The 16070-nt window shown below is 39.9% G+C and overlaps 1 protein-coding gene across 2 annotated transcripts in view; it reads right to left on the bottom strand.

The window, feature by feature from the left end:
- LOC139960900 (rotatin-like) overlaps window positions 1-16070 on the bottom strand; it is a 55994-nt gene that overhangs the window by 11335 nt on the left and 28589 nt on the right. For both annotated transcript variants that reach the window (XM_071959584.1, XM_071959573.1), the window contains exons 32-45: window positions 15909-15955; window positions 14905-14971; window positions 14111-14321; window positions 13149-13378; window positions 11732-11860; window positions 10791-10934; window positions 9835-9999; window positions 9123-9220; window positions 8348-8425; window positions 7606-7732; window positions 6569-6726; window positions 5787-5940; window positions 5445-5567; window positions 4362-4465 (exon numbers count right to left, since the gene is read on the bottom strand). In XM_071959584.1, coding sequence (XP_071815685.1) covers window positions 4362-4465; window positions 5445-5567; window positions 5787-5940; window positions 6569-6726; window positions 7606-7732; window positions 8348-8425; window positions 9123-9220; window positions 9835-9999; window positions 10791-10934; window positions 11732-11860; window positions 13149-13378; window positions 14111-14321; window positions 14905-14971; window positions 15909-15955 — 1835 coding nt within the window. The remainder of the gene's footprint in view (window positions 1-4361; window positions 4466-5444; window positions 5568-5786; window positions 5941-6568; window positions 6727-7605; window positions 7733-8347; window positions 8426-9122; window positions 9221-9834; window positions 10000-10790; window positions 10935-11731; window positions 11861-13148; window positions 13379-14110; window positions 14322-14904; window positions 14972-15908; window positions 15956-16070) is intronic.

Below are 16070 nucleotides of genomic sequence, written 5' to 3'. Positions count from 1 at the left end.
AGTAGATAGATGGTGGAGGGAGTAGATGGATGTGGTAGGGAGAAGATGGATGGGGGAGGGAGTAGATGGATGGTGGAGGGAGTAGATGGATGGGGGAGGGAGTAGATGGATGGTGGAGGGAGTAGATGGATGGGGGAGGGAGTAGATGGATGGGGGAGGGAGTAGATGGATGGGGGAGGGAGTAGATGGATGGTGGAGGGAGTAGATGGATGGGGGAGGGAGTAGATGGATGGGGGATGGAGTAGATGGATGGGGTAGGGAGTAGATGGATGGGGGAGGGAGAAGATGGATGGGTAGATGGATGGGGGAGGGAGTAGATGGATGGGGGAGGGAGTACATGGATGGGGAGGGAGTAGATGGATGGGGAAGGGAGTAGATGTATGGGGAGGGAGTAGATGGATGGTGGAGGGAGTAGATGGATGGGGAAGGAGTAGATGGATGGGGTAGGGAGTAGATGGATGGGGGAGGGAGTAGATGGATGGTGGAGGGAGTAGATGGATGGGGGAGGGAGTAGATGGATGGGGGAGGGAGTAGATGGATGTGGGAGGGAGAAGATGGATGGGGGAGGGAGTAGATGGATGGGGGAGGGAGTAGATGGATGGGGGAGGGAGTAGATGGATGGGTGAGAGAGAAGATGGATGGGTGAGGGAGTTGATGGATGGGGAAGGAGTAGATGGATGGGGTAGGGAATAGATGGAAGGGGGAGTAAGTAGATGGATGGGGTAGATGGATGGGGGAGGGAGTAGATGGATGGGGGAGGGAGTAGATGGATGGGTGAGGGAGTAGATGGGTGGGGGAGGGAGTAGATGGATGGTGGACCGAGTAGATGGATGGGGGAGGGAGTAGATAGATGGTGGAGGGAGTAGATGGATGTGGTAGGGAGAAGATGGATGGGGGAGGGAGTAGATGGATGGTGGAGGGAGTAGATGGATGGGGGAGGGAGTAGATGGATGGTGGAGGGAGTAGATGGATGGGGGAGGGAGTAGATGGATGGGGGAGGGAGTAGATGGATGTGGGAGGGAGAAGATGGATGGGGGAGGGAGTAGATGGATGGGGGAGGGAGTAGATGGATGGGGGAGGGAGTAGATGGATGGGGGAGGGAGTAGATGGATGGGTGAGAGAGAAGATGGATGGGTGAGGGAGTAGATGGATGGGGAAGGAGTAGATGGATGGGGTAGGGAATAGATGGAAGGGGGAGTAAGTAGATGGATGGGGGAGGGAGTAGATGGATGTGGTACGGAGAAGATGGATGGGGGAGGGAGTAGATGGATGGTGGAGGGAGTAGATGGATGGGGGAGGGAGTAGATGGATGGTGGAGGGAGTAGATGGATGGGGGAGGGAGTAGATGGATGGGGGAGGGAGTAAGTGGATGTGGGAGGGAGAAGATGGATGGGGGAGGGAGTAGATGGATGGTGGAGGGAGTAGATGGATGGGGGAGGGAGTAGATGGATGGTGGAGGGAGTAGATGGATGGGGGAGGGAATAGATGGATGGGGGAGGAAGTCAGGTGGGGTTAAGGAGTTTGGATTACATGGGGGTTGAGGGAGTAGGTGTGTTGTTGGGGTTACATAGGGTTCAGGGTGTGCGTGGTTGAAGTTAAGGTGTTGGGGTCGAGGGAGGGGATGTGTAATTGGGGTAACCTAGGGTCATGTTGAATGGAGTCAAGGGGTTTGGGGTTACCTAGGGGTTGGGGGGGAGCGTGTGGTTGGAGTCAAGGAGTTTGGAGTTACCTACGAGTTGAAATATATTTATTGCACTGCAAAAGCTTCATACAATAAAGCTACCCGTTTGCAGTTCATTCACAATAAATGGAGGATATAAAGTTGATTGATAAACAGCAGTTGAATTTGCTTCTAATCTGTTCAGGGTGTGCGTGGTTGAAGTTAAGGTGTTGGGGTCGAGGGAGGGGATGTGTAATTGGGGTAACCTAGGGTCATGTTGAATGGAGTCAAGGGGTTTGGGGTTACCTAGGGGTTGGGGGGGGAGCGTGTGGTTGGAGTCAAGGAGTTTGGAGTTACCTACGAGTTGAAATATATTTATTGCACTGCAAAAGCTTCATACAATAAAGCTACCCGTTTGCAGTTCATTCACAATAAATGGATGATATAAAGTTGATTGATAAACAGCAGTTGAATTTGCTTCTAATCTGTCCCAAGGTTAAAGCCCATTCCAGATCCTTCAATGTAGGTTGATGTATAGCACGTATGCAAGTATCTATTACGCAGATGGACAGGTTTACCTGATCACAGGAAACATGAACTTGTTATGGAATATGCTTACCTCGTTAGCCACGGTCTTACCCCAACCACTGCATCAACAACTTTTAGTGACAGAAGGAAATACATCCGATTGTACACTTCCTATTATGTTTTTAACCTTTTTTTCGTCTTTGTGAAATGTTGACTTTGGAATTTAGACATATTAAAAACCAGTTTCTTACTTGTTATGAAGTTTTATATAAAATACAGACTTTCAAGAAATATGTAAACACGACGACGAGTGAATGAAATAATTGTTCAAGACTTTTGTTTGCTTTTCAAGTTTATCACATGTCATTTGGCAATAAAATATTAGTATAAGTAAAGAGTAATTAAAGAAAAGAAAAGATAAAGAACAAAAAAACCCAACAACAACAACAAAGGCATACGCTCAGTTGGTACAGCCGCTTTGATCTGTTCTGTTTGAAGTTGTTGGTTCAAAGGTCAATCCAGTCAAATGATCTTAACTCTTTCTACGATTCTTGTTTCTTTCTCTATTGATTTGTGTGGTGTTTGAGTGTGGTAGCCAATTTACTATCATGTTACCAAATCTATTGGTAAAAATGTGCCAAATGAAGGTTAAGTAGGCTGCAAATAACAATTCCATTCGATTCTGACCATCTTGGGGCCCCAGACAATATTTGCATGTTACTATTAATCACATGCAAATTGCCAATCAGAAAATATGCAAATTATCTTAGTTTTAGAATGCTTTGGAGAGTTTTGCTACTGGATTCCAAGTTTGATTGTCAATCTTCCTGTATAAATTAGATCCGTGATTGGGAAGGGGGGGGGGTCTGGTTAATTAACCCTAATGATTCTTGTGTTTGCTATACCTAAACTTCTGTTCATCATATGCAATCAATGTTGCTAATATTCATGCTTATGACCTGCTTTCGTTATCCAAGAAACCCAAGATTATAATTACAGTTACATCACTTGGATGTCACATGGCTGTAACAACCCCCCCACCCCTCTCATCAAGCCTGTACTCAGCCCAGAGTCCACCATTATTACATGACTTTTGCCTGTTGGTTAAGTGAATGTACCACGTAGTATATGTGGAACATGATTTCCTTCTGAGCATGAGAAGATTTACAGTTACCAGGAAAAACAGTTCAGAACAGCAAACATAAAAACAAATTATCTGTTTTATTCTAGTTTTTGGTTGGTCATATCAACTTTTTTTACATATTTCACGTCAAAGCTATGCGCCTGTTTTTGTCAGTATTACATTTCAGACTTTGGATGAAGAAAGTTGTCCAGTGGATTTTGGTTAAGACTAAGGCGGTGGAAGCAGGACAAAAGTGTTGAGTATTGGGGGGGGGGGGGGAAGAGGGTAAGGGACAGAAGTAACCTGCTGGAAATTAATAGTATAACGTGGGGATGCCCACCAGTGACATAATGAGGCATTTTAGGAGGTGATGCAGCGGGGGACCTAACAAATCTATGAAAGTACTATCAATTATTTTACCCCCCCCCCCAGATTGTTATTTAAATCTATTGCTCAGAAGAAACTAACTGAAGGGAAAGTTTGTAAACAGTACAGATTATGCGCATAAGTACCCGGAGTGGTATATAGAGGTAAGGCTCTTGTAGGAGCAATGTGATAGCGCCCTCTGTTGAAATGCTTGAAAAATTGTCTGTCACTACACATTTAGTGTCAAAATGAATTAATGTTCTTTCCAAGAAAACCCTGATGCATCTGTTAATTAATAACAATCTACAGCTCACAGTCTCCACTCTTCTCTTTTAATCGTTTTATCTTTTGTGTTTGCTCTTTCTCTTGTCGTTTTTAGTTTTTGTCTTTGCTCGTTTCTATGGATTCACGCTTTTCATTTTATCCTCTTGCGAAGGGAGAACCCATGATTGCCTGAGTTTCTTTTGAAATCCTCCGACGTCAGACACCGTGCTACTTGTAACAAATGCTGTCATACTTCCCGACTTGACTTGAATAAATGTGATTCAAAATACAAACTTCGATACGATACTGTCGCCAAGCATTCGTCATTTCGGAAAACAATGAAAAAAAGGAAATTTCCAGGTGATCTTAAAAGCACTAAGAGGGATTAACACTGAGAGGGATTAAAACAAAGTTACGAACCTTCCTATTGCCGTGAACGGCACTCCATAAGGCGCTGGTGACGAGGAATTGTTCCCTCAAATCCCCATTGTCAAACTTTGCAAGTAGGACGGGAAGTAAAGCTTCTAATAACAAAAGGCAAAAATTGAAAAGATCACAGTAATAATAATGATTCTTGTTCTTTTGTTAAAATGCTACGAAAAGAAGAAAATAACAGAGCTATGCCTGCGTCTTGTTGACTGGTCTGGAACGAAGAGCAAAGGAGAATCGTTGGATTTTAACGGAGCAAACATAGCTTATCTCACCAAGTGTGTGAAACTAATATGCAACCATCATATCTTATGTCTTGAAAACGATTATATCCAGTTTTCCGAACAGTCAGGTATAATGAGGAGACAAACATATGTATGTCTTGGTTTGCGTATCGTAAAAAAAAGGTGATACTTTTGAATGACGCAAAGATCTTTAGAAAATCGGGATAATCGAACCTGCCGTTGTGAGGATACATCTTCTTTGCAAAAACGGGACGATCCCGAATGCTAAGCGTGTATTTTACCCAACTTTTAACCTGCGTCACTATATAATGTTATATTTTGATGACTGCATCGAGGTGTTGCATGATGGGAGGTAAAAGAGTTTAATTTACTGGCAGGATGATTTATACTTTGTGACCGAGGATCGGATGCTGCTAAACTAACATGCACAAAGTGACGTGTGGCCCCACCCCCCCCCCCCACCAGAAGAAGAACAATGACACTTTACCGAGAAATAAATTCACCCTTGTGACTTACCTCAGATACTATTTCTCAATCAAGAAACACATTTTTCCTATATTTGCAACCTGGAATATGTTTTCTTAAACACTTCAGTGAGAAAAGATCACTTAAAGTCCACATACTTTTCCCAGAAAAACATTCAAGTGCTCTCAAGGTTTGGCAAATGCTCAAGTGTCTCAAATGCCTGCTAAAAAAACTGAGTTTATCCAGAGTTGAACAGTCATCAACAACTTGAAACCAGGACAACGTTTAAATTTGACTTAATTAAACATAAAAGTTACTGTAGATTTTAGGGAAAAATAATCTGTCTAACAATTTTTACACCTACCGTTTGAAAGCATTTTGTTCTTGTTTGCTCCAAGGAAACAGAGATTATGGATCACGAGGATTGCCAGGTGACTAATTTCATTTTGAGGCCACTTGCTGAACTCAATTAATAGTTCCAGAATATCTAAATTAAAATAAAGAAAGAAAAACTGCTTACCAAAACAAACATTCTTGTTTTTAATACTTCATCAGAAAATTTCGGTTCACAGTTTTGAAGCCTTAGTAATTCAAAGAAACCATAATGCTTATTAAAAATTTCTTTATAACAGAATAAAGATAACATTTGATACAAATTGTGCGATTACGTTTTCTCTTGCTGACTACAAAGACATATTCAACTGACCTTTGACCTTCATGGCCATCTGTTGACCATCAGATGAAAACGTGAATACTGCCAAAAGTTTGAGCCAGAGAATCGCTGAATGGATTAACTGCTGGGATTTACTCGACTTAAACGACAGAGATTGAAACTTCCCAAGATTCGAAAGGAATCCACTCTGGAAAAGAAATGAGAAAAAAAAATGAGAAAAAAAATTCATAGGATTCATGAAGATTAACAGCTGACCTCTTTAAAGAACTTAATGTGTGGTTAGAATAACAACCACCAGTGACGTACACATGACTTCAAATGTTGAGGGGCAGGGGGGGTAGGGGTGTCCAATTTCCAAAATTTCCTGACTGATTTTGTTTGGGGATGAACCTATATGGATGGGCTGTTGTAGGGCAAAACAATGCTTTATGTAACTGTGGGTTTGTTGAATGTCATACTGCATTTTAAGGGAGGGGGATTGGGGTGCTCCACTCCCCCCCCACCACCCCCCTTTTTGCAGGCTACTGACAACCATACATACAGATTGTGCCAACGGTGTTACATATTCAGAGAGGCTGCATTACCTTTCCAAGTTTCTACTTTTTTCATTATTAAAAAAAATATTGGCACTATCGACTTTCTCCGCCCTCGGGCAATTTCTCAAGAAACGTCACAAGCTCAATCCGAGGTTTATTATCAGATAATAAAGGACTTATCCAGCCAATCAGATTTATCCCAAAATAATCACTTGGAATTGATCTTCTAGGAGTCATGAAAAGAGACTCAGAAAATGAGAAATCAAAATGGTTTCTCACCTTCCAAACGATATTTCTGCTTTCATCACACCAGAGGCAGTTCGTTATCACCCGAAACACTTTTTGATCCGGAGGATTTCGGGCCGCTGATTTGATTAAGTAGTTCAGGATAATCCCGGTGGTCTGGCCCGACGAAGAACGGGTCAAAGAGATGCAAGCTGCAAAAATAAACAAATCTCCTCGAACCTGAATCTAGAAAGACATCGTCTGGAGGTTTGCATAATTATTCCATTGTTTAATACTGAGAAATGTGATAAAATTTACTGATCTGTGGCCGTTAAGAAGGATCTACTGCTGGCAGACAAATTTAACATTTTTATCTTGAAGAGAAAATAAAATAAAGGCAAATGCTCCACTGTGTTATTCGATATCTCACCCCTAAACTCCAGATATAGTTGATTGAATGTAAACTGATTCTTGACTTGGCTAAACCCACCCCCCCCCCCTATCTTACTCTCTCTAGGAAGTGGACCACAGTGGGTTGTCGGTGATGGCATAAGGGTAGATGTTCTTTGAGTGCTTTAAATTTCCCGTTCTAATCTTCATTTTGAGCTATCTCTGAAACCTGGTACATTTGTTTTGAGCTGTCAATGTAAGCCAAAATTTCATCAAGTGCCATATTTTTTTGTGGAATTATTTACTTCTCCGTGGATAAGTTTTTTTTATTTATTCTTTTTAATTCCAGCAATTTTGTTATTAAGCAACCAAATTCAGCCACTGGAATACTCCTTTAAGAATTAATGAGTTGATGTCTTAAAAGAACCCCAAAAATGGTTAAAGGAGACAATTTGAACAAGGAGCAAGCAGATGCTTTCAACCCATGCAGTTTGGGCCATTATTTATGACCTTTAACAGAATATTAGGCTTGCTCTGTTTACCTGGGTGACATGTAATAAAATAACCCTTCATTGATTTTCCCCGCCCCCCCCGCCCCCCCCGCCCCCCACCTTTCTGTTCTAACCCCTTCCTCTCCCACACCAATTCTGCACCTGTTATTTCCCAAAGATGCCTTTAATCTAACTTTGATAAATATGTACCTGTGATACAATGAGAGGTGTACACCGTCAGAGCCGATAGGACCGAAGCCTGTAAGGATTTCGTTGACTGGATCCAAGCCCAGAGTTTGAAGAGAACTTGAGCAAAGCCAGCTTGCTTCACTGCCACCTGCAAATGAAGACATTACATTAATGTAATCAAACAGAGATCCACTTCTAGGAACATTCAAGAACCAAAGAATGTACCACATGGCAGGAATTCATCAATAAAACAGTAAAGGCCTGTAATGACTCAAGGATCTATAGGACACTGGACGTCTAGGCTCCATAATAGAAGAAATCTTCCCCACAGGGGCCCTTCACTCATTAAGTCCAAGGTCCAAAGGGGTGTCCCATATAGACAATATCTTCTACAGGGGTCTACCATTCATATAGTGACAGAACTGTGAAGGTCTATTATATGAGAAATGTTCTACAGGGAACCAGCTACATTAACTGAGGAGGTCTCACAGGGGGTCCATAACTTAAAGTACAAATAACGGTCCACCATTCAAGAAAGGCTAGGTCCCACATGAAGGGGAGGGGGAGGGTGGGCTGGAGGGTCTACACCTGAAATGGTGAAGATTTCAAAGGATTCCATCTGTCACAGAGAGACAATTCCACAGGGGCCATTGATGGAAAAAAAAACCAGTTCCATAATTGGGGAAATCACGATCATGTCTCTACGTCTTAGTATCTATTGACAAAGGGTTAATGTTTTTTTTGGTCATTGTTCACAACGTACCTTCATATCTTGATTATTAAACATCAGGTTCTGTAAGATCACTACACACGTATTGATCTGCTTCAATAGGCTACCTTCCTGCAGAAAAAATAAACAGATTAAAAGAAGCAAGGAAAAAACTGAAATTATTCGATACTTTTACGTAAAGTGTTAAATAATTACCGAGAAAGTAAGGCGACTGTGAGAACAAATATTGTTTGTATGAAATCAAGGGTGAAAATTTTCATTTACGAGGTTAACCCTCTATCTCTTAAACACTCCAAGTGAATGTCCTAAGATGAGGATTACCCACAAGCCCACTGTCCTGTTTCTTTGTGTGTGTGTGTGTGTGTGTGTGTTGGAGGGGTGTTGTGGGGAGGGGCGGTTAAACTTGGCCGACACAATTTGCTCAATTTCGTCAATCCTTATGAAAAAAAATTATCCAATGTCAATGAATTTACCAGCAAATTCTTTTTAGTGCACAGGTTATGGGTGTGAGGGGGTGATAGGTGGGATGGGTGGAGGAGGGATAAGTGTGTGGTCAATGGGATGGACATGGCTTGTTCTTACATCACTGTCTGTAATTTGACTCTACATTTAGGTGCCTTGACTTATGACATATAGCTTTGAGTTTTTTATTCAAGCTTCCTCCACCTCATTTTCACTATATTTGAGTTTCCACTAGGGTTTTTGTTACTTAAAATAACCTTTTAGCTTCCCCTTTTTCATTCCATTATCAGTGAATTCTGTAGTAAAATGCAAAAATTTGAATGTTTCCATTTGATTTCAATGATACCTTTTTCTTATTTCTCTTCTTTACGGGCAGAAGGTTCTCGGCTGCCAGCTTGGCGTGACATCTTTTCATCTCTTCGATCAGTGTCTCCACAAAGCCAGCTGAAATATAAAAGTATCAGGAAAGATGTTTACACACATGGAATGAAGGAATATTTACGATCAGTGTCTCCACAAAACCAGCTGTAATATAATGGTATCAGGAAAGAAGTTTACACTCCTGGAATTAAGAAAACCCTTTGGAAGAAAAGACACAGGAAAAATGACCTTGAAAAAAGAGGTGTGAAAGGACAGATGAAGTGGTGATGGTAATGGGGGGGGGGGGGAGAAGGAGAAGGGACACAGCTGGTCACATTTACACCCACATAGTTTGACAATATCTGTATTTCACAGAGACAAAATCCTTAAGAAAAAACAAAAGTGCCTAGACATAGAAAAGATACTTTTAATGTAGCTCCTAACAATGCTCTGATAAAAACAGAAATGATTTTGAAAGAATGAAGTGAAATTCTCAACACAGAAGGAAAATCGAATAAACTTTGGTAGGCTTGAAGAATAATGACGCCACTAAAACAAGACACAAACTGCCACACCGCCCCCCCCCTCCCACACCTCCCCCTCCCGAACACCAAAAAGGAAACAGATTGTATTTTCATTTATTATATGTTGCTAATCTTAATAGACAAATCGCTTCGTCTAATGAGTGAAAATAATACCTTCGAGAGCAGTCTGCTTTGCGGACTTGCTAACGGCTGATAGATTTTTAAATGCTGCCACCAACGCAGTCCTCTCATGTTGAACGTGGTCCAAGCACGGTGGTGCCGTTCCATCGTATGATGACAACAGCAGATCGCAAAGGACAGCGCCTTGCGTTTTACCATCTTTTGGAAAAGAATAACAACAGAATTGAACATTTTACAAGGCAAAGGTGAAATGTGAAGTTAGCCACAAAGGTAGAGCACATCAAGCAACAATGTACTTTGAAGTTAACCATGAAAGAAACAATACACATATGATAAAAAAGATAATATAAATTTCGAGTGTATTTTTTTAAGAGAAAAACAAGTTTGCTTTGAAAGATGTTTTGAAGTGAAAATGACTGCAAAAAATTTAAAATTAATCATAGTTATTATTTTATATCCACATGGATGACAAAATTTCAGTCAAGGAAATTGATAGAGGTGTTTCCTCCACTCAACTATAAAATGAAGAAACCAAGCTAATATTTACAAATCTGCACAATCTTAAATAGTTACTAAATGATAAGATATCACTATAAATACTATTAGTGTTTTTGTTGTCATGGTGATTGTTAAGTAGTGCGTCCAACTCTTTCATCAATTACAAGGGTATTGTATGAAAATGGCTGTGTACGAGCAGGAAGCATCCTGGGCCAGATTGGGCCCCGGGACAATTTTTTAAGCAGGACCCTTTTCTGAAGATTTTACTTTTTCCTAAATTATATTATGGAAAATATATGAATACATTATTCTTCATCCTTTATTACTCTGGGTGCCCATGTTGACCAGCGACCAGAGACTGTAACCCCTGACCCCTATCTTATAGGCCTGTGTGAGAGTACTATGGCTTGAATATTTATAGGGTGCTTTGTAATTGTCACTGCATTACACTCCATCTGGAAATGTAAATGTCATTATTACAAATGCTTTACCTTCCTGTTTTGCTTCTAGCACCTCCGTTATAGGACCGGACGGCTCATTTGCTTTATCCACTGCGAGGAGATGAGCCAGATATGTAAACGATGATAGTCGAGATGAACAAGGTACAGAAAACTTCAGAAGATACGCCATCGTAGCTGAAAAATAAAAATATGCAAAATGCAAAATTCAAAGGGGAGATGAGGAGATGATAGGGAACGGCCCTGTTTGGCTAAGTGTCTTTGTTATCAAACACTTAAAATTAAAATTAAAAATTATCTAAATTAAAATTCACAATACTGTGGCAGAGCATTCCATGAATTATTCAATAAAAATGGACATATAAATTGATGGACCATCTAGATAAACTTGGTGTTAAGCAAAAGAAGTGGGTGTAGGGGGTGGGGGTAGGAGGGTGGTATTTGTCTGTCTATACAAATGAAGATACTCTGAGCCTTACGTCTTGGAGAAGAAGATGCAACATTTTACTACAGGTAATGGCAAATTGACAACACACATATATATTAATGTAACAAAACATGGGAAAACAAATCCTGTCCTGCCAGGGAGGAAATTTACTGTCAGATAACACAGGAAACATGTTTTGCAGATCAAAGTTTTCAGATTGTTTTGTTTTCATTTTTCGCAACTTAGCCAGCTCACACCCAACATAACAGCTTGGTGACCATGGGGGGGGGGGAGTGCAAATCAGACTTTGTAAAGCCTGGTTTTGGGGTACTGTTTAACTGACAACACTGACCACTTCTTCAAGATACCCTTAGACGTTACACAAAACATTTTCAAGTTAAATGTTCAAATTTTGATAAAATTGCATTACTGAAAAAGCTCTAGAAGGAAGAAAGGAAATTTCTTTGTTGGAGCAGCAGACCACTCCCCCTCCCCAAGTACTCTGGTGGGGGAGAAACAAAGGGGGGACCATATCAATAGTTCTTACCGGTGATATGAGTCATATGGAGCCTGGAGATCTCCAAAACCTCCTCTTCTTTTCCTCTCTGGATACAGACAGTCAAGAAGTTGAAACAGGTCTCAATTAAACGATGCAAGTTCGTCTTGACACCTTGGTCTTTAAAGGAAGGAAGGAAAAAAAAAGATTTTTTATTTAAAACAAAAAAAACAGATAGAAATAAACAGAAGGAGGATAAAAATGTGAAGCCATCCTCATTCAAAAGACTCTAGACAATACTCATGGTGTAACACTATTTATTTTTACAAAATGTTTCCATAATAATAATGATAATAATAAAATCTTGAAAACTCAGTTTTATTAAGTTCTCTTTTTATACTGCTTCTGCAACGATATTGTACTTTCCCTAAATGGCAAGTTTGGAAATAATCTACCTGCAGATGTGTTATCTACAATGCCAACGATGGTAACTATCTGCTGGCAAAGATTGCTAGTATTTTCATAACAGCAGAGATGCCAACCTTTTGACACAAAAAAAACAGACTGAATATCCTAAAAAATCAGATTTTGGAGAGAAAAATAAGATTTTCACGCAAACTCGACACTACCACTGACCCGTTGTCCCCGGGCCAGTAAAATGTCAGAAAAATGTTTTACTGGTAAGAACGGGCAAGTAAAATGTTTGCTTTTTCATGAACATTTAATGAGAAAATTGTAAAGCTGCCGATTCTGCATATTTCCCGCCCGTGTAGGCTCCTTGTTCAACGTGTTTGTCGGGGTTTGGGGGGTTACTTGTACATGTTTCTATGCGATTCCGCTTCCTTTAAAAAAAATAAAAAAATAAAAAATAAAAATTTGAAAGATGAAAAATCATATTTTCAAGAAGCAATATCGTATTATCGTATTTCACTTGTTTTATAGTACTAAATACGAAAAATCGTACTGGTTGGCATCTCTGTAACAGTTATAAGGACAACAAACCCCCCCCCGGTCCCCCTCCTCTATTATTGTGTCCTTTATGCTTGGTAGAAAGCATTTGCTTTCAAATAAAACACCTTATTAATAAAGTTTCTTCTCAGTAACAGTTTCACAAGGTCCCCCACCCTTCATCAAGCCTTGGTGTTCTTTTACCTTCTTACATCTCCAGGCACAAAGTTCTTTCTGACCTGCCATTCTTTTAAACATTTAGTCCCTTTTTCTATATTTTTTATATAGCTGACTATCAGACCTCAGAAGAGGTATAAAATGAGAAAAAATGGCTTTCTTTTTATACAAACGTCTCTTGAACAAGAGTCAAATTCAGATCATATCAGCCACTCATAGAAAGTCTATTTTAAATCACTTAAAACCTTCTGTCTGTAAAATATGAAGCTATCATCGGACTTGGCACCAAACACTCGATAAAACTGTCTTTCAAAATGTCACTAAATAAAAATAAAAAGTTTACCTTTGACTTTTTCAAATTTGATATGTAGAAGTTGAAAAGTTCTGCTAAGTAGTTTAGTAACATCTGTGTCTTTGTCCAGCCAGATGATTGCGAGGTCTAGCCCCCTGCTACACATCCTGAGGTACTGGATTGCGGCTAACGATGATGATGATGATGATGATGATGACGATGATGATGGGAGTGCAGTAGTAGCAAGTGACAGACTCTGAGCTTTGTTTGGATCAAGAATACTGAAAAAAGGAACAAAGCCCCCCAAAACACACCAAGATTACGACAGCAGTTAGGAAGATGTTGAAACACCTAAGCAGGTACAAAACTAAAAATGTAAAAGAAAATAGGCAGGAAAAAAGAAAGAGTGACATTTACATGTGAGTAAATATTTTAATCAGACTTCAGTCAACCAAAATTTGTATCCATACCTTTTTAACTTATACTCAATCAGTGTTTAACACTCTTTTTCGTGAGTCAGGACAATATTCACAGACAACAATTACCTTTACAATGGTGGTCCTCTCTCATGCTTACCCTCAAACAGGATAAACGTAAACGTTTTACAAGCACGGCTGGCTCTATGTAATAGTATTCTGCTCTATTAGTGTTAAACCCAATGAGGCTTAATTTCTATCAGTATCATACTGTAAATTTACCCTATCAGGTGGTCCTGTGTAAAGTGTTACCCTTAAGAGTTGTTGTACCTCGTACGTATGGCCCTCTTTACAGTGTAGTCCTTTATCAGCCTTAACCTCTGTTAGCGGTCCCCCTACGAATTATACCGCGATAAATTTGGTCAGTGTAATACCCTTCTATCAATGTTACCCAAGTAATTGTAATCGTCTAAACAGTCCACCACATGTCATAAATAACATCACACAATAAATGTTATTAAATAATCTATCATGTCAATTGTCAACGTTATTAAAGACTTCCAAAACAACATAAAAGTATACATCAGCAGATCATACCCAGTAATGAGCTTAATGATTTCAGATTTTCCGTTTGAGAGGATGCTGTTGTCTGGTAAGAGGACGGTCAATTGATTCAGTAACGAGCAGACTGATGCCACCAGACAAGGAGTAACAACACTCAGGTATCCTACAGAAGAGGGTGCCCTCTCTGTCCTCGGTGCCACGATTGTTCCCTCCGAAGATAACGTGCTGGGCTGCGGTCCATCCTCTGAAATAATATCATAAAAATCATAGAAGTACCGGGACAATGTTAGCGCTTATTGGGACATGTTAGCGCTTATTATGATCATATCAACACCGTTGGTCAGTTTCATAACGTAATATAAAATGACTTGACATGACATAAAGTAGCACTACATAAACTACCTTAACATAAAAATAACATAGCATTAAATAGCATAAAATGTAATAGCAGATCATAACATATATAATAATATAGCATAACATAGCCAAAGATACTATGTATCAAGACATATCATAAAATCATGTATTTATAGTACGATTGATATATTTCAAACTATCTGCAAGGTTGCCTTGATTAATGGTCTCCCCAGTTGACATATACATATATCTTAATATAACATAACACAACACAACATAACACACCATTACATAATATAACATACATAACACAACATAACATAATATAGCAGAGCAACACTTCACATCCTATTGTACAAAGTTAATCAAAATACCTTTTAATTTTCTGTCTCCCCTGTCAACATAGAAGGGAAGCCTAAAAACAAACCTACTAGATATTTTATAGAAACTTAAATCAAGAAATGACCAACCGTTCTGAAACGAAGCAGCGATCAGAGGTACTGTCGAGGATTGCTCGCTGAGGACTGGACTGATAACCTGAGACAAGAGAATATCAAAGAAAGTTTAAGAAAAGAAACTGCCTCTCTCTGAAAACCATCAGGAAAAAACCCTGCCTCTCTGAAAACCATCAGGAAAATACCCTGCCTCTCTGAATACCATCAGGAAAACAACCCTGCCTCTCTGAAAACCATCAGGAAAATACCCTGCCTCTCTGAATACCATCAGGAATAAACCCTGCCTCTCTGAAAACCATCAGGAAAAAAACCCTGCCTCTCTGAAAACCATCAGGAAAAAACCCTGCCTATCTGAAAACCATCAGGAAAAAACCCTGCCTCTCTGAAAACCATCAGGAAAAAACCCTGCCTCTCTGAAAACCAACAGGAATAAACCCTGCCTCTCTGAAAACCATCAGGAAAAAACCCTGAAGGGGCCTACCGAGGTGACTCTTTTCGGGATGCTTTCAGCAATCGTCATTAGTTTCGATGGTCGTACATCGAAGAGGGTGAAATAAACTTCTGATGTTTTATAAACCAGGAAGATTGAAAGGTGCATAGAATTTTCTTGTTTGTGACATAACATCACATAGACTCCGAAATGAGAGCTGGCATATGGGTTGGAAAAAATTATGCTAAATTGTTTTGGACCTCTCGTGGCTCAAATCCAAACAGTCACCATGAATAAATTATATTGAAAGCGGATGATATTGTCCAAACTATTAGCTATCACATGGTGGGTAAAACATGTCAGTAGATAACATACATCTATGCTCTTAGCAACCTAGGAAAGTGATAAATTCAGTTTGTATAGGTCAACGGAACAAGTAACCGCGGTACCTTACCTATGATTCAAAACCTTTTCCTCTTATTAAACACGGAAAACTCAACAAATCTTTTGGTATTTAAAAGCACTGGTCTGCTGTATAATGTCCAGTTTTTTAATTATATTCCCTTTAAACACCAGTGTACTCACTCACCTGGTAACCATCCGATCGCTGACCGATCTGTCCAGAGGTGAGATTGTCTGTGATATTTAGAGGAAGAAGGAATAATTTAAATTACATTTAAATTTCTCTCTTAAGTATCTTATTCAAACATTAAACACGGGTACACATCTACTGCCAAATCACTGCTGCAGT

Source organism: Apostichopus japonicus, chromosome 3 (genome assembly GCF_037975245.1).
Source record: "Apostichopus japonicus isolate 1M-3 chromosome 3, ASM3797524v1, whole genome shotgun sequence".
Taxonomy (NCBI): domain Eukaryota; kingdom Metazoa; phylum Echinodermata; class Holothuroidea; order Aspidochirotida; family Stichopodidae; genus Apostichopus; species Apostichopus japonicus.
This window is presented reverse-complemented; position numbering and strand designations above follow the sequence as displayed.